The sequence below is a fragment of the Triturus cristatus genome, chromosome 5_1 (genome assembly GCF_964204655.1).
Source record: "Triturus cristatus chromosome 5_1, aTriCri1.1, whole genome shotgun sequence".
NCBI classification, from domain to species: Eukaryota; Metazoa; Chordata; class Amphibia; order Caudata; family Salamandridae; genus Triturus; species Triturus cristatus.
Window position 1 is genome coordinate 1,014,680,869 of NC_140587.1, and position 23,520 is coordinate 1,014,704,388.

At 49.5% G+C, this 23,520-nt stretch overlaps 1 protein-coding gene across 5 annotated transcripts in view; it reads left to right on the top strand.

Annotated features, from left to right (window-relative positions):
* Positions 1-23,520, top strand: part of LOC146832794 (TGF-beta receptor type-1-like) — a 1,867,988-nt gene that overhangs the window by 909,042 nt on the left and 935,426 nt on the right. Inside the window, exon 6 of one of the 5 annotated variants that reach the window (XM_085606117.1) lies at positions 21,379-21,440. The exons of the other annotated variants lie outside the window; for them this stretch is intronic. Coding sequence (XP_085462243.1) covers positions 21,379-21,440 — 62 coding nt within the window. The remainder of the gene's footprint in view (positions 1-21,378; positions 21,441-23,520) is intronic. 5 annotated transcript variants of the gene reach the window in all.

The window sequence follows — 23,520 nt, forward strand, 5'->3', positions numbered from 1 at the left end:
AGTCCCTAATTTTAATGATCGTTATTTCACCTGCTCCTGCCATTAGATATTTTTTCTCCTTTGGGGTTTTTGTTTCTGTCAACCGTCAGCTGCCCTTTTATCCAGTGCATTCGAATCCACCACAGGACCAGGTTGATCGTGCAGACTGTCATTTGCTGAAATACCTACCACCTCCGCTGCCGCCAGTCTGTCTCCAAGATGGTAACTTTTATCCCCAGTTCTTGAAGGCTACACCAAAAGTGTGGGTCTGTGTATAAACGCCCCTTATCCTTAATTCCTCTTGAGGGTGGCCTGCAAAATGCCTTGAAACATAGTGCTGGAGAAGTCTGCAAACAACACCTTCTCTTTTGCCCATGCTGCGTGCAGAACTACTTAATTTTCAGGACAGTAGTGAAACTTGGCCAGGGCTTCACAGGCCTCTGCGCATGTTGTGACTGTCTCAAGCCTACCCCAGGCACTCCATATGTATCTCCTTATGGTTCTCACCCAGCATTGATGAAAAGAGGCCCACTATAAACGCTAGCAGGTCAGGCACTCTTAACATTTCTCTAAGCCTCTGATCGACAGGTTCTTCCTGAGCAATCTGTTTTCAACTCCTTATTTTCAAGAAGGACAATTTCAGATTGTCCTCAGTTTCCTGCAGCAATTTCCCAATACCAACCTTGAAGGCCTCCGCCACTTCCACCTTATTCTTCACCTTTAGTAGCCTGGAACCTTCCAAATCCATTACCTGTTTGAGATCCCTGATCTGTGGCACCTATGTCTAAGTTCTTGCAGGCTGCTATTGATGTTGCTTCCAAGATCAGGTTTGAATCCTTGCAGACTCTTCATCAAGTCTGCCTTCAGGAAATGTTTTTCTTTTAGACATACTTTGACGTTTGCAGGGTATTCTGGGTCGGTAATTGTGGTGGGACCCAGACAAGCCACACCATCCTGGACCCCCCACCCATCTCCCCCAAGGTGTCTAATTTTCAGAATGCCTAGGGGTGGTATATTTCCCTGCATATTTTCTGTTCCTGGGACTAAATACTGCAGCTACCAACTTCACAAAGAAGTGTAACGCCCTGAACGTCTCAGGATCGTTTAACAGACACGATAATGAGAACGCAACCACTTGTGAAGGTTTAGTTATTTTAATGAAGGCAAAAATAATACAAGGAATAAACAAAGGTTATAGTCACTGGAATCCTCCAGGCTAAGTACGTTACCAGCCCACAGCACGGATGGTCCTAACCGTCCTCTGCATATACGCCGATCCCGGCGTATGCCAACAGAGGGCAGAAATGAAATGGCCGACAATGCCAATCGGTAGGCTGTGAGGGGCACGAAGAGTGTTGGGGAGAATCGAGGAGTCAGGGAAACACCCAGCCGGGGTCTCTACCTGAAGGGAGCAGCCGCTCAACCTCTTCCTCAGACTGCACCGGGACGCGGAGTCACCTCCTGGTGATGCGTCACCGATACCCCAATCACAAGCAAAGAAGACTGAACCGAGAGCAGCCGCTCGATCGATCCTGTGGACTTCCGAGTCTGTAACGCGGCAAACACCTCCTGGTGTGCGTTACAGCTGGCAGTCCCTGTATCTCTGGTCGGGCTGGGAGTTACGACTCCAACCAGCAAAAGCGCCACTGCGCTTTGACTCAGCCGAGTCAAAAAGCGAAGCTCAATGGTTATCCGGTAGAGCTTCCGGGTCCTTCACAGGTGACGATGGGGCAAGACACGGCCCAGGGAGTAACGACTCGACCTACCTCCGTTCTTGCCTTACTGGAGCACCACTCCTGAACACTGCTCTTCACTAAGCAGGTACGTCGGTGTAAACACAATATCCGACAGCGTTGTACCTCCCGGTTCCTCCCTTTATAGGGCGTTGTTTTCCTTGAGTTATGTAACAGCTCTCCTGTTTACATAAGGGCGTGTTTTTCTTGTGTTATGTAACAGCTCTCCTGTTTACATAAGGGCGTGTTTTCCTTGAGTTATGTAACAGCTCTCCTGTTTACATAAGGGTGTGTTTTCCTTGAGTTATGTAACAGCTCTCCTGTTTTACATAAGGGCGTGTTTTCCTTGAGTTATGTGACAGCTCTCCTGTTTACATAACCTCTCAACCGCTAAGCATCCTGGGAGATGTAGTCCGTTTTCGCTGGTTACCGTTTTCCTCCCCTCGCATGACAGGAATTCTTGACAGTACATCCTCCCTCTCAGCGGCTCCCCACGGGTCCAGCGCTGGCAGGAAAACGCCGATGGAACAAGGAGACCAAGCGCGGAGCATGAACCCCTTCAGCCGGTTCCCATGACTGCTCCTCCGGGCCATAGCCTTTCCACGTAACCAGGTACCACAGCTTCCCCCTGCGCCATTGGGACGCCCGTATGCCCGACACTTCATACTCCACCTCCGACTCCACGCATACCGGCCTAGGTGTCCCAGACGGCTTGTAGAGTGCTGGTTTGAGCAATGATACATGAAAGACAGGGTGTATCCGCAATGACTGGGGCAAGCACACCTTCACGTTCACGGGACCCATACACTTGGTAATTCGATAGGGGCCCATGTACTTGGGATGGAACACACTGTTCTTTCGAAACCTCATGTTTCTTGTGGATATCCAGACGTAGTCTCCAGTGCGGTACAGTGGCCCGGGCCTTCTCTTCCTGTCTGCCGCAGCCTTGTATCTTCTCTTGGCCTCTATTAGGACAGCCCTTGAGCGCATCAACGTGTCTTTTATGTGTGCCACCCTGTCCGCTGTGGCGGGAATCCTGTCCTCTCTGAACGGATGTAGAAATGGCAAGAACCTGGGATGTTGGCCATAGTTGCTATAGAACGGAGATGACTGTGTGGAGCTGTGAGTGGCGTTGTTATAGGCTATCTCTGCAACCCATAGCAAGTCGACCCATTCTTCCCTGCCCTGGTCCACAAAACATCGCAGATACTGTTTGAGCGTTTGGTTCAGGCGCTCGGTTTGGCCGTCCGTTTGAGGGTGGTAGCTGGTGGACAGGGCGGTCTTAACATGCAGCGCAGTGCACCAAGTCTTCCAGAATTGCGCAGTAAACTGCGACCCCCGGTCCGACACGATCACCCCAGGTAATCCATGCAGTCGTACCACATTCTTTAGGAGTAGTGACGCCAATTCCCCGGCCGTAGGGACTCTTTTGCAGGGGATGAAGTGCCCCATTTTCGTCAAGTAATCCACCACCACCAGTATTGCCGTCATCCCCTGGTCTACCGGTAGGCCCACCACGAAGTCCAGTGATATGCTATCCCATGGTCTATCCGGGGTCGGAAGTGGATGTAAGAGCCCTTGGGTTCGGCCGTGGTCGGCCTTCATGGTAGCACACGTAGGACACTCCTGTCCCCACCTCCTGACATCCACTCTCATGGTTGGCCACCAGAAATGCCGTCCCATGCTAGCCACCGTTTTTTCAAAGCCCAAATGACCTGCGCATGGAGAGTCATGGCACCAGATGAATGCTTGTTTCCTTAGCCTAGGCGTGGGTATCAATAGGCACCTGCCCTTCAGGGGTATCCCGTCCTTCAGCTGCCATTCTCTGTGACTGAGGAGCCACCTCCGCCATGCGAATGACCTGATCCCTCTCTTTATTCCCCTCAGGAAAGTATCCGGTTGGATAACCCCCAATACCATCCTCGGGGAAATGATGGAATGCTCGGTCGCAGGCAATGGTTCCTTAACTGCAGATTGACGGGACAGGGCGTCCGCCTTCCGGTTTTCCGTCCCCGGCCGATATGTGATGCGGAAGTTGAACCCCGCAAAGAAGATCATCCACCGCAGCTGTCTGGGAGAAAGGTGTCGTGGCCGTCATGAACTGTAGGTTCCGATGGTCCGTGTACACCGATACCACATGTCTTGCCCCCATCAACCAATGCCTCCATTCGGTGAAGGCGTCCTTGATTGCGAGAAGCTCCTTCTCCGCAATATGGTAGTTGCGTTCGGCGTCGTTGAGTTTGCGGGACATGTACGCAACGGGATGAAGCACCCCTGTGTCGTGGTTGCGTTGGGACAAGATAGCCCCCAGCGCCACATCCGATGCGTCCGCTTCCACCACGTAGGGGAGATCCGGATCGGGGTGAGCCAACACCGGTGCCTTACCAAAGGCGCTTTTCAGGGCCTCAAAGGCTTTGTTCGCTTCAGGGGACCAGACAAACTCCTTGGACTTCCTCAGTAGCTGTGTGATTGGGGCCACCAATCCTGAAAATCCATCTATAAACCGCCTGTAAAAGTTGGCGAAGCCAATGAAACTTTGGACGTCCTTCACGCTTTGGGGCACCGGCCATTCTTTCACCGCCTTGATCTTTCGTTCTGCCATCTCCTGTCCCTCTGGACTCAGCATCACTCCGAGGAATTCCACGGATGTGACGTGGAAGTCACACTTGCTGAGTTTACAAAACAGCATGTTTTCCCTCAGCTTTTGGAGCACAGCTTTGACGTGGTGTACGTGCTCCTCCACACTGGACGAATAGATGAGGATGTCGTCGATATATACGACCACGTAGATATCCAACTCCTCTCTGAATACCTCATTCAAAAAGTACTGAAAGGCTGCCGGGGCGTTGCACAGACCGAACGGCATGACGAGGTACTCAAAAAGGCCGAACCTGGTCTTAAAGGCGGTCTTCCACTCGTCTCCGTCCCTCATGCGCACCAGATGGTATGCCCCTTTCAAATCCAACTTGGTGTAGATACGAGCTTTCTTGACCTGTTCCAGGAGTACACTGATGAGAGGCAAGGGGTACCGATTCTTTACGGTTATCGCATTCAATGCCCTAAAGTCCACACAGGCTCTCAGCTCCCCATTAGCCTTCGGGATGAAGAAGAGTGGCGAGGCGGCCGGAGACTTGGACGGGCGGATGAATCCTAGCTTGAGGAGTTTATCCAGGTACCCCCGGAGATGCACGTTTTCAGGCTCCGTCAGGGCATACAGCCTGCCGCTGGGAACGCTGGCCCCTGGCACCAGGTCGATCTGGCAGTCAAACTGTCTATGCGGTGGTAGCACTTCCGCCTTCACCTCATCAAATACATCCTCAAAACTGTGATAAGCCTGGGGGAGAGCCACATCTTTTTCTGCCGCTGTAGCCACCGTCTGACTCCCGCTCTCATCTGCGTCAAGGGATTCCGTTCCTATTCCACAATGCAGGATGCAATACGGTGACGTCAGTTCGATGCGATGTGTTGGCCAATCCACAGAGGGGTTGTGTTTCTGTAGCCACGGCAATCCCAATATGACGCCATATTGGGGCGCTCGGATGATGTTAAAATCGATTTGTTCCAAATGGTTCCTCCCACATCTCATCGGAAGGACCCCCGTGTGCTGCCCGATGGGCCCCGTCACCAATCGCCTTCCGTCTACAGCATAGACGTCTTCGGGTACAGCTTTGGGAAGAAGCACTAGCCCTAGCCTGCATGCCTCGTTGTGGTCCATAAACATGCCAGTGGCCCCTGAATCCACCATGGCCACAACGGGTATCCACTGGTCATGCACTCCCACGTGCACCGTGAGAAACAGGTGTCATTGTCCCTTAGTGACCGAGTTGGAAAGTGAAGGGATGGATGAGTGACTCCGAGATGCCCCTTCTTTGGTCTGGGAGTCCTCTAGTTTTCCGCCGGTACATCCACCACGGCTGTTACCGACCGGTTGGCCCGATAACGTGACGTCTTCGGTTTGGCAGGGCATTCACGTACGTAGTGGCCTTTTTTGCCACAATATAGGCACAATCCTTGTTTACGGCGTGACTCTTTCTCCGTGGCTGTGAGGCTCGCTCGTATTGCGCCGATGTCCATGGGTTCTCCCTTGGATGCGGTGGAAGTTTCAGGACTTCCCACTGTCACATAGGATGGAAGGGATTTTCCTTTTCTCCCATGATCCCCCTTTCTTTCACTTAGCCTATGTTCCAGCCGTAATACCAGGTTGATAAGGCCCTCACATGTCTTGGGTTGTGGGTCAATATGAGCCACGGCGTCCTTGAGCTCATCGCACAGCCCGTGATGGAGAGCGCCGTCTGTTTAGCAACAGGCCACTTGGTTTCCGCAACCAGCCTTCGGAACGCGTTGAGATACTGCACCAGGTCGTTGGATCCCTGTCTCAACTCTAGCATTTCACGGTCCGCCGTGTACGAGTCAGCCCTTCTGTCGAAGACCTTCAGGAATTCCTCGCGAAAAGCACCCCAATCACATAAGATGGGGTCGTCCCTGCTCACCAGAGGTACGGCCCATTGTGCCGCGTTTCCAGCCAAATAGGATATAAGGAAAGCCACACGAGCCTGACTCGTGGGGAACGCCCTTGGTTTGCATGATAAATGTAGCGCCACTTGTGTGAGGAATACCTGCACTGTGTTAGGATCCCCACTGTACCTCTCTGGTGTTGCCAAGGGGATGGCTACCGGCATTTCCACTACTACCGCAGGGGTCTGGTTCGTGAGGGAGGTGCTGGGCGTGAGCGGGTCCAATTGGATAGCATCCAGTCTGGCTTTTACATCGGCTGTTTCTTGCCTGGAGGCAGCCAATTCAATTTGCACGGTCGCTAAAGCAGCCAGCACATCATCAAGTGTTGCCATGTCTGTTATCGACCGGGAGACAGTTAGTGTTATTAAGGTCGGATATTTTGTAACGCCCTGAACGTCTCAGGATCGTTTAACAGACACGATAATGAGAACGCAACCACTTGTGAAGGTTTAGTTATTTTAATGAAGGCAAAAATAATACAAGGAATAAATAAAGGTTATAGTCACTGGAATCCTCCAGGCTAAGTACGTTACCAGCCCACAGCACGGATGGTCCTAACCGTCCTCTGCATATACGCCGATCCCGGCGTATGCCAACAGAGGGCAGAAATGAAATGGCCGACAATGCCAATCGGTAGGCTGTGAGGGGCACGAAGAGTGTTGGGGAGAATCGAGGAGTCAGGGAAACACCCAGCCGGGGTCTCTACCTGAAGGGAGCAGCCGCTCAACCTCTTCCTCAGACTGCACCGGGACGCAGAGTCACCTCCTGGTGATGCGTCACCGATACCCCAATCACAAGCAAAGAAGACTGAACCGAGAGCAGCCGCTCGATCGATCCTGTGGACTTCCGAGTCTGTAACGCGGCAAACACCTCCTGGTGTGCGTTACAGCTGGCAGTCCCTGTATCTCTGGTCGGGCTGGGAGTTACGACTCCAACCAGCAAAAGCGCCACTGCGCTTTGACTCAGCCGAGTCAAAAAGCGAAGCTCAATGGTTATCCGGTAGAGCTTCCGGGTCCTTCACAGGTGACGATGGGGCAAGACACGGCCCAGGGAGTAACGACTCGACCTACCTCCGTTCTTGCCTTACTGGAGCACCACTCCTGAACACTGCTCTTCACTAAGCAGGTACGTCGGTGTAAACACAATATCCGACAGCGTTGTACCTCCCGGTTCCTCCCTTTATAGGGCGTTGTTTTCCTTGAGTTATGTAACAGCTCTCCTGTTTACATAAGGGCGTGTTTTCCTTGTGTTATGTAACAGCTCTCCTGTTTACATAAGGGCGTGTTTTCCTTGAGTTATGTAACAGCTCTCCTGTTTACATAAGGGTGTGTTTTCCTTGAGTTATGTAACAGCTCTCCTGTTTTACATAAGGGCGTGTTTTCCTTGAGTTATGTGACAGCTCTCCTGTTTACATAACCTCTCAACCGCTAAGCATCCTGGGAAATGTAGTCCGTTTTCGCTGGTTACCGTTTTCCTCCCCTCGCATGACAGGAATTCTTGACAAGAAGGCAGTGTCTAAAACCATTTTTGAGGCTATTCCGAAGTCGGAATTATTGCGCTTTCCAGGCTAGGGTAACTGTATCACCCACACAGGTAGGGAATAGCTTTTATCAAGACAAATATGAGAATGGTAGGCCGTTCTCTGTTACCCATAAACTTTGTAACATTCAGTAAAAGAAATATAAGGAAATTCTATTATTTTGCCATAGTTTAGTGTTTGCAGACTATTTTGTTGTTGGCATGTGTCCCTTGGTGCTGACTGACCATCATGGCTTTTGAAAGCCATGACCCAGTGAAATCTAGCATGCTACGGCTTACAGAACACTTTTTCTTACCCACAATGGCCTTCAGACATCAAAAATACACTCACTAAATCTTTCCTCCACGGTTTTATGGAGATGACTACAGGATTTGGGCAAGAGTTCTGTAAGCACCTAGTGAACCCACACAACTCACTGATTTTTTTTAAACTAGAGTCTGAGGCCAGTCCAGTGTGGCATGTTTTGCTTAGACATGCTTTTGTACCCAGAATGTCCTGCAAAGTCAAAACTAGCTCTAAAACATTACCAGTTTCCTCACTGTTTCCATGGGGGATGGCTGAGGCAAGTTGGTCCAGGGCCAGCCAGGCCCCAGGGAACCCTGCTAACCCTGGTACACTTGGGACACAGAGAAATCCAGGACATAATGGTTTGTATACCTGAACAATTTTTTTTAATTATCCATGATATTTACATCTGTGGCTTATCATCGTATTCCTGAGGTCTGGATTATAGGAGATTCCCGGTTCGAAGTTCTTTATTTTTTGCACAATTAGTCAAAATCATTTGCAAATCATCCAATAAAATAAATGGACATAAAGAAAAAAAGTATAAAACGAGCATGCAATAAACACCAGTGTTACATATATCTGAAAGAAATAAGTAGTGATAGATTCCTTACCTTAGAATTAACCCTAGGCGTCAGACTGTATCCGGAAAGTTTTCGTCAGCAGTATCCATGCATGTCGGAAGGTGGCGTTGTGTGGCTCCGCGTCCGTCGTGGTCGCCGAGATGACATTGCAGCAGCTACTTAGACGCCGCCCTCACGCGCTGACGTCAGTTATTTCTTTTTCCGTGCCAGCAAGCGCAAATTTCAGAGAGAGCGGTACTCCCAGTCACTTTTTGACTGAGTTTTTCGAGGCCTTTTTGTCTCAATTTTTTGATTCTATCGACTCCTGGTGCTGTGGGGATGCCCAGCATCAAGTCCTGCAGGGGCTGTCATCGCATGATGTCGGTGACGAACCCACACCGCGTGTGTCTCGATTGCCTGGGGCGCGACCACGACCCCAAGTCGTGTCCCGACTTCCGGTCCGGGAGCGGTCCCGTAAGTTGCTTGAAGTCCGGCAGTCAGCTCAAGGTCCCGGTCCCATGGGAGGTCGGGGGACTGGTGGCGGAGCCACCACCATCATTCATCAGGCACCAAGTCTTCGCACTCGAGGTCAGGTAAGACGAAGCATCAGAAGAAGTCGAAGAAGCGCCATCGCTCCCCGACTTCCCCTCGCCCGTAGTGGCACGCGGCTGAGGGTGCGGGTGGTGCCTACCCCGCGGCTCCGGCAGGGCCTACACATTCGCCGTCAGCCTACCCGCCCTTCCCGGGTCCGTCGGTGACTCCGGCTCAGCTGCAGGAATTTGTCAGTCATGGCCCGCCTCTTTGGGCCATCGGGCCCCGCTGTCCCGACTCGGGGCCCTCGCCCTTAACTGTCGGTGGCTCCGGCATCACTGTCTGCTCCGGCCCCGGCGCTGCAGTGCCCCCAGAGATCCAGGCCTGGATCCCGGTCGACGCCGGTTGACCTTGTGACACCTCCACCAATGTCGACCCCACCGGCACCACATCTGACATCGCCCATGCCTCCGGACGAGGTCGTCCCTGGTTTCAGCCCTGATGTGGACACGGCACTGGAAAGGCGTCGCTCGACGCTGATGGTGCCTTTCTACCCCTATGTCCAGCCTCCTTATTTTCTGCCTGTTCATCAGCCTTCGGAGGAAGGGGAGGGGTCTGAGGACCCTCTCACAGGACAATGTGAGTTTGACCCAGACTGGGCAGAGGAGCTGGGGGATGCCAGTGGTCTTGATACCTCTCCTGACCTTGGCATGCTAATTCCTCCTACCGTGGCTACGGAGGAGGGTGCAAGTTATGCAGTGGTGTTGCGTAGGGCGGCCAAGGCTCTCCACCTCGAGCTCCCTACAGTGGCCGTCAGGACTAACCTCCTGACAGACGTGCTTCAGCCGGCGGCTACCTCTGCGGATCCACTGCTGCCTTTTAATGATGCACTTTCAGATGTTCTTTTGGGCACCTGGTCCAGGCCCAACACAGGGGCTCTTGTGGATAGGAACGTGGCTCGACGCCATTGCCCGGACCCCGGGCGACCCCATTTTCCTTTCCCAACACCCCACCCTTAAAAGCTTGGTTGTCCAAGCCTCTGCGTCCCCAAGCGCACTCCCTTCCGCACCCACGGATTGGGAATCCAAGAAACTGGAGCAGTTCGGTAAGAAGATTTTTTCTTCCACCAGTTCAGGGCTGCGGTCTGTGAACATCACATGCCTCTTGAGCCGTTATTCCCACTCTGTGTGGGATACAGTGGCGCAATTGCTGCCTCAGTGTCCGGAGGAGGTTCGGACAGTGCTCTCTCAAGCTATTGCTGAAGGAAGAGACGCAACAAAGTTAACGATTCGATGTGGCCTTGACACCACCGACTCACTGGGAAGGGCGATTTCCAGGAGAGTGGCGCTTAGTCCCCACGCCTGGCTGAGGACTAATGGTTTCTCTGGGAATATCCAGAACACCCTGATGGACATGCCCTTTGATGGCATTCGCCTTTTGGCAACAAGGCAGATATTGCGTTGGAGCACTTTAAGGACTCACGGGCTACCGCCAAGTCCTTGGGCCTTTTCACCTTGCGCCCTCCTCCGCATTCTGCTTTTCGCTCCTTTCGTGGCCACGGAAGGGGCACCCCGGCACGCTCGCTTCAGAGCCACAGGCCTGCGCAACAACAGTCTCAGCGCGGCTGCAGACGTGGGACCCGCCGAGGCGGGCAGAGGGAGCCAGCGGGCGGGTCAGTCCACCTCCACCCCAGCCAACACTGCCTCCAAATCTTCCTAGTTCCGTTTTTCAGGCCCATCAAACACCAGTAGGCGGCAGGATTCGCCATCGCCTCCCCCATTGGCGCACCATCACTTCGGAGAGGTGGGTTTTACAAATAGTCCGAAGGGGCAACTCCCTCCCTTTCGAGACTACCCTTCCAGTCATGCCACCCCAGTACCACCGCTTGTCGGGGGATCACTTGGCACTTCTTTAACAGGAAGTCGCGGCCCTCTTGGCCAAGGGGGCATTGAGCGCGTTCCTGCACCAGAAGTAGGACGTGGTTGTTGTTATTCCCACTACTTTCTGGTGCCCAAGAAGGACAAGGGCCTGCTTCCTGTCATGGAGCTCAGGGACGGCATTCGCTTCCTCCGGAAGGAGAAGTTCAAGATGTTAACTCTGGCTAAGATCTTGTCTGCCCTTGACCCTGGAGATTGGATGGTAGCGTTTGACCTGCAGGACGCATATTTCCACATTCCCGTCCTGCCGGCCCACTGGTGTTACCTGCAGTTCACGGTAGGTCACAAGCACTTTCAGTTTACCGTGCTCCCCTTTGGCCTTGCCAGTGCCCCTCGGGTGTTCACGAAAGTGATGGCGGTGGGTGTTCATGAAAGTGATGGCGGTGGTCGCAGCTCCTCTGTGCAGATCAGGGGTTCCTCTCTTCCCCTATCTCAACAACTGGTTGTTGAAGGCGGTTTCGCCCCAGACAGTCGTCTCCCACCTCCAGACTACGGCTGACCTCCTGCATTTGCTGGGTTTCTCCATCAATGTGCCGAAGTCGCACCTGATTCCCTTCTTAGAAGCTCTTCTTTATCAGAGTGGTTCTGGATACGACGCACTTTCGGGCCTATCCTCCTGCACGGCGAGTCCAGGATATTCAGGCTATGATTCCGATCTTTCAGCCTCTATCCTGGGTTTCGGTCAGGATGACCCTGAGGATGCTGGGCCTCATGGCCTCCTGCATCCTGCTGGTCACTCATGCCAGATGGCATATGCAGGCTCTGCAGTGGGACCTGAAGTTCCAGTGGGTGCAGCACCAGGGGAACCTGTCAGAGTACATCCAGATCTCAGAAGGCACTGCACAACAGCTGCAGTGGTGGCTCACGAACCGGCATTGGGTCAATGGCAGATCCCTCTCCCTTCCCCAACCGGAGCACACAGTGGTGATGGATGCGTCCCTCCTGGGATGGGGCGGCCACATGGGAGAGGCGGAGATCAGAGGCCTCTGGTCTCCAGCGGAGTCCAGGCTCCATATCAACCTTCTGGAGCTCCGGACGATCCGACTTGCACTGAAGGCATTCCTTCCCTCTGTCAAAGGGAGAGTAGTGCAAGTGTCCACAGACAACACCACCGCCATGTGGTACTGCAACAAACAGGACGGGGTGGGGTCGTGGACCCTATGTCGGGAGGCTCTGCGCCTCTGGACATGGCTGGAACATGAGTGCATTTCCCTGGTGGTTCAACACCTGGCAGGTTCACTGAACGCTAGGGCATACGAACTCAGCCGCAGGTACATGATGGATCACAAATGGTGTCTTCACTCGGAGGTGGCGTAAGGTCTCTTTCAACAGTGGGGACACCCTTGGTTAGATCTATTCGCCACCGAAGAGAATGCGCGTTGGAATTTCCAAGGCGGCACTTGCTAGGCAACGCTTTTCGTCACGATTGGAGTTGCGGTCTGTTGTACTCCTTTCCTTCTATACCACTTCTTCCCAGAGTGCTGAAGAAGATAAGGCGTGACCGGGCCAAAGTCATTCTTGTGGCTCCGGACTGGGCTTGAAGAGTTTGGTATCCCGAGCTACTCAGTATGACCATCAATCCCCCGATCCAACTGCCCCTTCGAGAGGATCTTCTGTCGCAGCAGCAGGGGACGGTCCTCCACCCGAATCTGTCCAGTCTCCACCTCTTTGCGTAAAGATTGAGCGGCGGCAGTTGATTCCTTTTGACTTGCCTCCTGAAGTCTGTGATGTCATTCTGGCTACCAGGCGTCCCTCCACTAAGTTGGTATACGCCTGTAGGTGGAATAAATTTGTGGCATGGTACACAGCAAAGGCTGTGGATCCCCTTTCGGCCCCTCTTTCAGAAGTCCTACTGTTGCTTCTTTCTTTGGCCCAGCAGGGCTCTGCTCTGGGCACTATCAAGGGCTACCTTTCTGCTATTTCGGCCTTTCTCAGGCTCCCTGATCAGGCCTCTCTTTTTAAGTCCCCTGTTGTAAATAGATTCCTCAAAGGAATTACTCATCTTTTCCCTCCTATTCCATTTGTAATGCCACAGTGGGACTTGAACCTGCTTCTCACATATTTAATGTGCGCTCCCTTTGAGCCTCTTCACAACTGTCCTCTTCGTCTTTTAACTTTGAAGACTGTTTTCCTGGTTGCCATCACCTCTGCCAGGAGAGTGAGTGAGCTCCAGGCTCTCTCTTGTAAACCTCCTTTTCTGTCTGTCCATCCGGACAAGGTTGTGCTCAGGACACGTCCATCCTTTCTGCCAAAGGTTGTCACTGCCTTTCACATCGGGCAGACCATCACTTTGCCCACCTTCTATCCGCCTCCGCATCCTTCCAGAGAGGAAGAGAGGCTCCACCGTCTGGACCCAAATCGTGCGCTCTGATTTTACCTGAATCGCACACAACAGTTCCGGGTGGATGACCATCTCTTTGTTGGCTACGTAGGTGCCAAGAAAGGTCAGGCCGTACACAAACGGACTATCTCCCAATGGGTCGTCTCGTGTATAAAAGCCTGTTATTCCCTGGCGAAGAGGGAGCATCCGGTGGGGCTGCGTGCCCATTCCACCAGGGCGACGGCTGCCACAACGGCATTTGGACGTGGTGTCCCCTTACAAGAGATCTGTCTAGCAGCTACGTGGGCCTCGCTGCACACTTTTACTAAGCACTATTTCCTGGACAGCCAAGTCCGGAGAGACGGTTTCTGTGGCAGTTCTGTTCTCCGGGACTTCCTGGTGTGATCTTGGTTCGCAGACCCACCACCGGGGTTGGTATTGCTGGGGTATCTATTCTTAGGTAAGGAATCTATGACTACGTGTTTCTGTCAGATGAACAAGTTACTTACCTTCGGTAACGATATATCTGTAAGAAACATTAGTTAGTGATAGATTCCTTACCACCCCACCCATCCTCCCCGTTCTGCAAAGTGATTTCTAGGGTTACGGTCACCCCTTTCAGGGCCCTAGTTTCAATGCACCAGTGGTCGGTATCTTGCATGGCTCTGAGTTCCCGGCGCGGAAAGTCGTGTTCAGAACTGACAGCGTGCAGGGGTGGCGTCTAAGTAGCTGCCGCAATGTCATCTCGGCGACCACAACGACGGACGCGGAGCCGCACGACTCCACTTCCCGACGCACAGGGGTACTGCTGACGAAAACTTTCCGAATCCAGTGTGACGCCTGGGGATAATTCTAAGGTAAGGAATCTATCACTAACTAATGTTTCTTACAGATATATCGTTACCGAAGGTAAGTAACTTGTTCGTCAAAAGTGTAAAACCTTGATTTCATTATAGTTCGGCAATTAAGTAAGCAGGTATTAAAAATGCAGATTTCACACAATACTGTTAAAATGTGGTGATATAAAAATCAAGCAACCCATTCTGATATATATTCGATAAAAATAAATAAGAAAAAGATCTGAAGATGGTTGCTGCATCTTAAGATAGCTCTGTGCCGCTACGCTGATACCCTGCCCTGCACCACCTTGCCTCTCATGCCCATTAAACCTAGACAATGGGATTTCCACGAGGCACGCTGACAGCCCTGGGGACCAGGTGGTTCCCTAGAAAGTTGCAAAACCTGGTAAAAACAGAGTAAGGCCTTGAGGTGCAAATAGTGCGTGTAGGGCTAGGTGGACTGGAGTGACAATAGTCTTGAACCAGTGCTGTGAACTAGATTGCGGTCAGCTGGCGGAATGTGGTACGGCCGGCCCCAGACCCACTTTGGTGGAACTGCTGCGCTGTGGGGTTTGGGCCACATAGGCGCGAGGCGCCTTAAAGTGGTACTGAGACTGGGATAAGACAAGGCCTAGTTGTGGCCTTTGCCAAGACGATCCAGCACCTCAAGTCCCTAAAGGAACGGGCAGCAGGCTGGCAGCGAGCAGAACAGGTGGGAGTAGTGCCGGCAGTGGAGCGGACTGGGACTGGCAGTGAAAAGAATAACAGAAGCAGATGTCCGGATCTACAGTGTGGTGGACGCAATGACGGAAATGGAATGCAAAATCTCACACTTGTCTTCCAACTTCAAAGAACTGGCTGCAAGAGTGGAGGATGCAGAGGGGAGGGCTGAATGCTGCGAGGGATCCTCACCGTGGGGTTCATAGATCAGTGGCTCTGTGCACTGTTGCCTGCTACGTCTCTTTCCTACTACTTTGTTGTTGATTGAGCACTCAGGGCCCTAATGCAAAGGCCGCCCCGGTGTCTCACACCAGGCCCATGATAGCATGTACACTCAACTGTCTGTACAGAGATGTCGTACTCAGTCACGCACGCTGTTAGAACTCGCCACTGTTCAAGTCCTATAAATTAATGATTTCCCAGACTACACCCAGGCAGTCCAAGAAAAACTGAGATCCTTCATTGACGCGTATATGAAACTACACAGCCCTTGTATCCAGTACATGCTGTTATTCCCCACCAATCTCTAGGTAATATTCCAATCAAAAACGTTCTTCTGTGACACTCAGGGAGCTGTATTCCAATGGACCAACAAGTGGTGTCACCATTGGCTGCACACCCAACCTCCCTTTCATGCAGACTCCCTGGAGTGAGGCTCTGCTTGATCCTCCCCGTGGCGAACTGGGGGTGCAATAGATATTGTTCACTCTCCTCCTGACACACTAAGTATCTTGGCAGAGTGAGGGGGATCTGACTGGGACCGAGCTGGACCCACTTGACACAGGGCAGATTGGGCTTGCTTCCCTACAATGCATTACCAACGGATAGAACGCAGGCAGAGGCAAGAGCTGGAAGCATCACAGCTGGGGGGGCCCACTTCGAGCTCCCACTTCGAGCTCCCTACACCAGTTACAATTGAGAATGCATGATTCAAGGTGTTTTCTTGAAAGCAATTTTTGGGACCATGAGCAGCAAGATGGTAGGGTCCCCTTTCTGGCATGCTGCAGATAGTCACTTTTTCACTCTGGACTTACAAGAGGTTCCAGGGAAGTAGCAGTATTACAGGACATCTATATGCGGTCAACAAAACCTGGACCGATCTATGGGCAGGTAGATCACAGTCACTGGACAGCTCTTCAGAGAGATCTTAACACTGGTGAATGTTTACACCCCACTCTGTCCACTAACTAGAGGTAATCACAAGACTCATCAGTGATCTTCCGGTGGGGACTCTGGTGTTGGGTAGGGATTGGACTGGGGTAAACGATGAACTTGGGGAGGGATGACACGGGACGCCCCCCTGTTGAAGCTGTTTCTGTCAGGCATCTGGCATGGATTCCATCAAAGGGACATGGGATACATGTTCTATTCAGGGGCACACCACACATTTTGATTACTTACTTCTCTCTATGACAGTGCTACATAAGATAATAAACGCACAGATCCTACATCCCAGGCTTTCCGATCATTCCCCCAATAATGCTTCACCTCCGCACATCAAGTGCCCAAACGTCCTTTAGATGGTGCCTAACCCCCCAGGTCGCTACAGGATTCAGCACTCTCTTGACATTTGGAAGAAAAAATAGACACTTCTCTGTCCCTGAACCACCACTCTGTGAGATCAGCTGGCGTCCTGTGGGAGATTAAGCCAACACTTAGTGGTAAATCATAAGCTACCTGACTGGGAAGAAGTGTAGAAAATGGCAGTTGGTCAGGCACCTAGAATTGCAAAGCCAAACTGCAGAATCACAGTACGGCCAGAGGCCTGACCCAGGGTTGCTCAGGGACAAAATTTACACTGAATGTCAACTGCAACATTTTTATGGTGGTGGAGGCCAAGACTGTTTGGCACACCTCACAGTCTCGAATTAACCAATGGCGGGGGGGGGGGGGGGGCAAAGCCAGAAAGTTAGTACATTAACTCTGGTTGCAGCCATGAAGGAAGCAGTTGCAGTCAACCAGCTTTCGCCTGACTATTGCAGAATGGGGATACTGGTACTCCCAAAGCTTGGAAGGCACCAGACATGCTCCTTGTATTAACCGATGTCCCTCATAAACACTGAAACTAAAATCATAGCCAAAGCCTTAGCCATGCAGCAACTTAAAAGTATACCCTCACTGATTCATCGAGATCAAGCAGGTTTAATGCCCCGATGAGCTAGGAGACAGAATATCCAAAGCCTGCATAATTCACTAACCATCGCCGATAGGCTTGATGGCCCAGCAGCAATATTACTGGTGAATACTGAAAAGACATTTAATTTGGTGGGCTGGACGTATTAATTTCACTTGCTCGAGAGACTCAACTTTGGATCCAAGTTATGATTTGTGTAAGACTTCTATTCACTGACTTATCCGCTCATGTCAGAACGGGGACTGCGGTCTTGGAACGCTTTCATATCCGGTGGGGTGTGCCCCAAGGATATCCGCTGTCCCAGTTATTATTTACATTAGCTATAGAGCCCCTGGCTCAGTGGCTTCATATCAATGCACAGGTGAAGAGGTTTGAATAGGAGAAGGCAATCTCCAACAAAATTGTGCTCTACGCACATGACGTCGTAATCTTTTTGACTTAGCAGGAGACCTCTGGCCATGGGTCTTCAAATCCTACAGATTTTTGGACAGGTGTCTGGCGTCTCCAACAACAGAGATAAATCAGTCTTCTTGCCCCCCCCCCATCTCCCCACCCAAAAAACCTAGGATGGGCTACTGAACTGGAAATAGTTACACACAGTTTCAAATGCCTGGGAGTACATATCAATTATACCCCCTCTGTAGTGTGGGAGTTAAACTTCCAACCACTTCTAATCCCAAATTGATCCTTTGACACATAGCTGAGGGCTTTGCGGCAGATTGGTACAAAATTACTCTAATATGTCTTGGTTTGGCAGTGGCTAAAAGAGCTATCGCTCCCGCCTGGAAAGCCACCGCCACCATGGGTTGCAGAACGGAAGAACAGCCTAGACTGATGCATAAACAGGGAGCAAACTGTGTATAAGGCCAGTGGGTGCCCTAACAAATATATTAAAATCTGGCAAAGGTGGGCATACTGTAGCAGGATCACAATCATTGGCAGAAACATTCCTTAGCATGTGTGTGTGCGAGACCAGCTATCAACTACAGCAAGTGCTCAGCCATTCAGAACCCAAGTAAATGCTGGTGAAAATACTAATTCTATTTTGCTACTGCATTCATCATTATTACCGCCACCTTAATGTATTTTTTAAATCTTTCAGACAATTGGCCCATTTCCCCTTTTAAGCATTCCTCCACCACAACTTTGTAAGTTCTAATATTCAGCCGTCTAAAAATTGGTGCAAGCTAATAACGTCTTGGTACAATTAGTGTGGTGCATATGCAGGAGAGTTTCATTGCTGAACTACAACAGCTATATAGGGTTTCCTCCGTTCCTGTCTGCCGTCCATGTTCCTGGTTGTTCTGAGCTTAGCACTATGCTGCAGATCATAACCTGGTGATCGTTTAGGGTTGTGCAAGATTTTAGGTAATGGGGTATGGATTTCATAGTATAAGATGGAGAGTTGTGCTCATACTTATGTCCAGTCTGCACCATGATACAGTAATGTTTTGGACATAGGCGGTAATGATTCCATATATCAAATTCACATTATTGTCCTGTAAATAATGTACACCGTACCTCATTACAAGTATCCCAATATTCGAGAGGCGCGGGATGGGGTATTCCTCAGAGAGACAATACACACATCTCACTGTATGCGGATGATCTCCTCCTATATCTGAGATACACACTCTGTCCCAGGAGAGGTTGAACGCATCTCAAGAGATTTCGCTGATGTGTCGGGGCTGGTGGTCAATGCATCCAAATCCTGCCTTTACCCATTTGATGCAGCCTCTCCGACCCACAGTATGTCCCCAATGGCACATGAATCGAATGGAGGGCTCAAACCTTCTGGTATGCCTCACTCATAGACACTTACGGGGTGGCACCGGGGCAATTCCTTATACACCGAGCAATCATAGCTGCACTGCACGAACATTGCGGAGACATGTCCGTAGAGCCACCCACGCATTTAACCATCCAATACCTGCACGTGATGAGGAAGGGTAGGCACCTCATAAATTGGTTCACAGCCTCACTTAGGTCTCACACAGCGAGGCCGTTACTGTCCTACTGGGAGGAGGATCTTCAGCGTCCTTTCCAGTGGCGGACGGTGACATTTGAAAGTGGTGGGGCGTAAAATGTTTGGCATACTTCAGCATAGCGAGCGAGCGTAGCGAGCGAACCCGAACAACCTAAGGGGGGAAAATTTTGAAAAAAGAGTGGAAAAATGGTGCATTTGCAAGTAAATTTGAGAAAGCAGAAAGGTTAATAAAGCAATGAAGAAAGTGCAGTTATTACAGTAATAAAGAGATCATGTCATATAACATAGGTAGCTGCTTATTCAGTATAACCACAGAGCTTCATAACAGACTTTGAGATATAATGCATTTCTGAGTACCTCACAGGTGTTTTTTATTTAACAAACAACTAAACAGGTGGTCGGAAACTAGCAGCATTGAACATACATATGTTTACTTTTTGTATCTAAACTCAGCACGTCTGTCTTTAAGAGCAGCAAACTTTTCAATTACTTGAACGTTAAAATCAGAGATATTTTGAACTAACTTGCTCTCTATAGAAAGCATTGCCAAAGCATTCAGTCTTTCCTGAAGCATGGTGTTTCTTAGGAATGTCTTAATCCTCTTTAAGGCGGAAAAAGATCGTTCTGCCTCTGCTGTTGTCATAGAAGTGGTTATGACAATTTTAAGTAAAGTCACTGTCTCTGTAAATGTCTTTTCCATATTAAGTTTATGAATTAAAGTCAGCAAAGCCCTGGCATCTCTGGCATTTCGGTACATAGGCATTGAGTACAGTACAGTCAGCTCACTTTTGAGGTCCTCTTGGTTGAGCATGGGATAAGCTTCCACAGCCTCATGCAGAGCATGCTGAGGGAAGGATTCACCATATTTTGCAAAGTTTTGACTTTCCAATAATGCGGCACTCACCAAATGTTTTGTGAAAGCAAACCGTTCTTGTGCATGCACAATTACAATGTCACATATCTCCTTTGCATTTCGGACCAGAGTGGTGATGTTTTTCCTGTGGTTTCCAAAATTTGAAGCCTCTGGCAGTTTGCTGTCTAAATTGTCAACCTCATTTCTCACTATGCTTATGCGCTCGACAAACATAGCGGTATTTCTTTTCACAGAGACAGTATCGAGCTCTCGTGCTTGTAACTGATTGTATAAATTTTCGACAGCTGACATTATGTCTTGAAATAAAAACAGAAAGAACTGAAACTCTCTATCTTCTAGTGTTCTAGCAAAGCCACGGGCTTCACTTTGAGTTTTGAAATCAAAGGTGTCATTGACTTCTATATTATGAAAACATTTCACAAGGTCCTCCCTATATTGATATATTAGTTGGACTGTACGTATGTTAAAGTTCCAACGAGTTGAGGATCCCCTTGGAACCCTTTTGTCCACAATCTCCTGAAGTGCTTCCGTTCTTTTTGGGGAACGTGAGAAGAATGCTGCCATGCCTCCTACATCCAGAAAGAAAATTAGTGTCTCGGAGATCTTTGATACTGCCTGCTGCATAATAAGATTAAGTTGGTGGGCGTAACAGTGCACGTAATGAGCATAAGGGTACACATCTCTAATTCTTTTCTGTACTCCACCAAGGCTTCCACTCATTACGGACGCACCATCATAGCTTTGTGCAATAATTTTTTTTTTTTGGTGCACCTCTGGAAAAATGAAGTTCAGTTGACGCAGTATAGCTGCAGTAATGGTTTCTGCAGTTGAGTCTCTTAAATGAGTGAAACCATAGAACCTCTCCACAACATTATTGTCATTGTCCAGGTACCGAAAGACTAATACGGACTGTGTTTGTGTGGCCACATCAGTGGTGTCATCAGCCTGAATAGCCACAAAGTCTGTGTTTTGCAACTCTTGGACAATATGGCTTCTCAGAATTTCGAGCATACACTCAAGGAGTTCATTTTGGATAGTTTTAGAGGTGCCCTTAAAGACTGTAGCAGTTGCTAAATGTACTTCAATTTCTTTGTCTATGCTTGCTATTAAATCCACAAGGCCTTTGAATATTCCTGGATTTGTGGAATCTTCTGATTCATCATGGCCTCGCAATGCCAGTTCGAAAGCACCACAGAAACGAATGCAATCAATTAATTTTGATAGTATGTGCCTATTCCTATCAACTGTTTCATTGTGTTTCTGTATTGTTTGGCGGTATGCACTGCTTATGTGCTGCTCAATCGGTGTGTCTCCCAACATTCCCAGTCTTGTCACGTTTTCCATATGCTTTTTTGTGTGTGCATGCTTCTTGATTTTTTCAGACAGATGCTTCAAGTCTATCACTCCTTTTCTTGTCCAAGGAAAATCACCATTAAACAGCAAGCAGGGGAAGCAGAACAGTTTGTTTCTTGTCGGACACCCTGTAAGTCATTCAGCTTTTGTGTACCAGGTGTTTGAGAATGTACGTGTGTAAGATTTTCCTCTGTCCTGGGTAACTTGTTGTAGTTGTAGGTCTGGCCGATCAGGTCCTAATCTCTTTATCTGTAGTTTCTCTTCTAGTTGCCGTGCATGGAATGACCGTGTAATTAATTGTTCTACCGTATTCATCATGTCGATGTTGTCCTTACCAATATGAAAGAAGCCTGTCAATAGTCAAAGTACAACGTATAAGATTTGGTGCAATAATATCAAATTTCAGTATAAATACATCTATCTTGTGCATTTTCGCAATATATCTCCAATCCAACAGCTCCCCTTTGCGCAACAGGACTGCTAAAAATACAGCCTTACCGCTGCTCGCTGCCTCTGTGTGCCATAGTGGTTGCTGAAGGCACTGAAACAGACACTATTTGAGGGCCTTGAAGAAGGCAAGGAATAGATAGTGCCTTTCACAACCGTTATTGCCCAAACCACAGGGCTAAGGCTCAGTATTAGTAAATTCCATCCACTGAGGGAGGGTACAATGTACAGAATGTGCACCCACCCCAACCACCATGTAGAGTGACCAGAAACATAGCCCTAACTCCAATCTAAATAAAAATATCATCAGTTTCCTTACCTTTAACACTGGTGTTTGCTGGGTCGTAGCTGGGATGAAAGAGCAGCAAAGGAGGTTGGGGCCTCTTGTTCTTTGTCCAAAAATTGCCCAAAAATTAGGTAAAGGTTCCAGTTGCAACTTGTCAGGCTTTACCAGGTGCTGAAAATAAAAATATAACAATTTATTTTTGAAAGATTAGGGTAATCAAACAAAGACTGGGGGAAAAAAACATAACGCTACAATTTTTACCTTGCAGTTTGCATGCAGCTCTTAGATGACAGTTCATAGCTCACTGTTTTATGTTAGGATTTTTACTTACAAACTGCAATTAACAAAATGATCTCTCTGACAAATGCAGTGACTCACTGACCTCATGTGCATTTTGTGACCTGCATCAGGTACATGAACTCTCCTGAAGCCTAATGCTAACACTGGGGGTTTCCAGCTCAGAGGGTGATTAAAGCATTGGTTCGTTCTGTCCACAGGGGCAAAATGAAGTTTCCTGACCCCATTTAGGTGGTCAAACACAGTGGTAATTTCAATGACTATTTGATACAGGCTTATAGACCATCTACAGCTAATCAGACCCTCAATGCCCAATGGGGATTAGGACAGCGCACACATGTGGTAATTGTGCATCTTGTGACATTTAACAGCAAATTCATAAGTCATGGTTGTCAGTCATGAATGAATTAATTAATACATTGGCAAACATTTATGAATAACTTAATGGAAAACGCTACGTGAATGGTTTAATGAACGAATGAGTTATTAAATAAACAGATGAACGAATGAAGTGGCACACATGCATTGAACCCCTCTACAAGGCTGGGCAAACTTGCCTCCACAAAAACCGAAGTAATGTGGCCCACAAAAAGACACACAGAAATGACCGTATTTGAAAACTATGGCTTTGTGGCAAGCAGCAAAACGATTGTTTCTAAATGTTGTGGCCATTTTGTACTTGCCTTTCATTTGCCCTCGGATGGAATGTGCTTGGGGAAGTGATCCCTCATGTAGACTGCACACGCGTTGTGACAACGTGCACTGCTGCGTGCATGTTTGTGGAAGAAATGATGGGCGAGCCTCTTGTGAGCAACAGTCAGGGCAGGGCAAATGAAGTGACTAGCAGGACCCAGAACGCCGTCTCGAAAAGAAACAACCTCCTAAAATAAAGTTCAACCCTGAAAGCTGCGTAGAAGCAAGAATGTAGTTGCAAAATAGGCAATGGCAAACTCTTATTTTGAAATGAATATAAAATAAAAATGCAAGACTGAATTTTCCAGCTTTCTTTACTTGAGGTGAGGACGTGTACTGTATTCTCATCAGGGAAGGGGTCGCTGTCTCTGTCTAGTAAAGGCTCCGGCTCGAGACACGGGGGTTCCTTGCTTAATGATTCTGAAGTAATAATTACGGGTTGCGGCGGGAGAAGGGGTGTTACGGCATGAACGTGCACACAGTCACT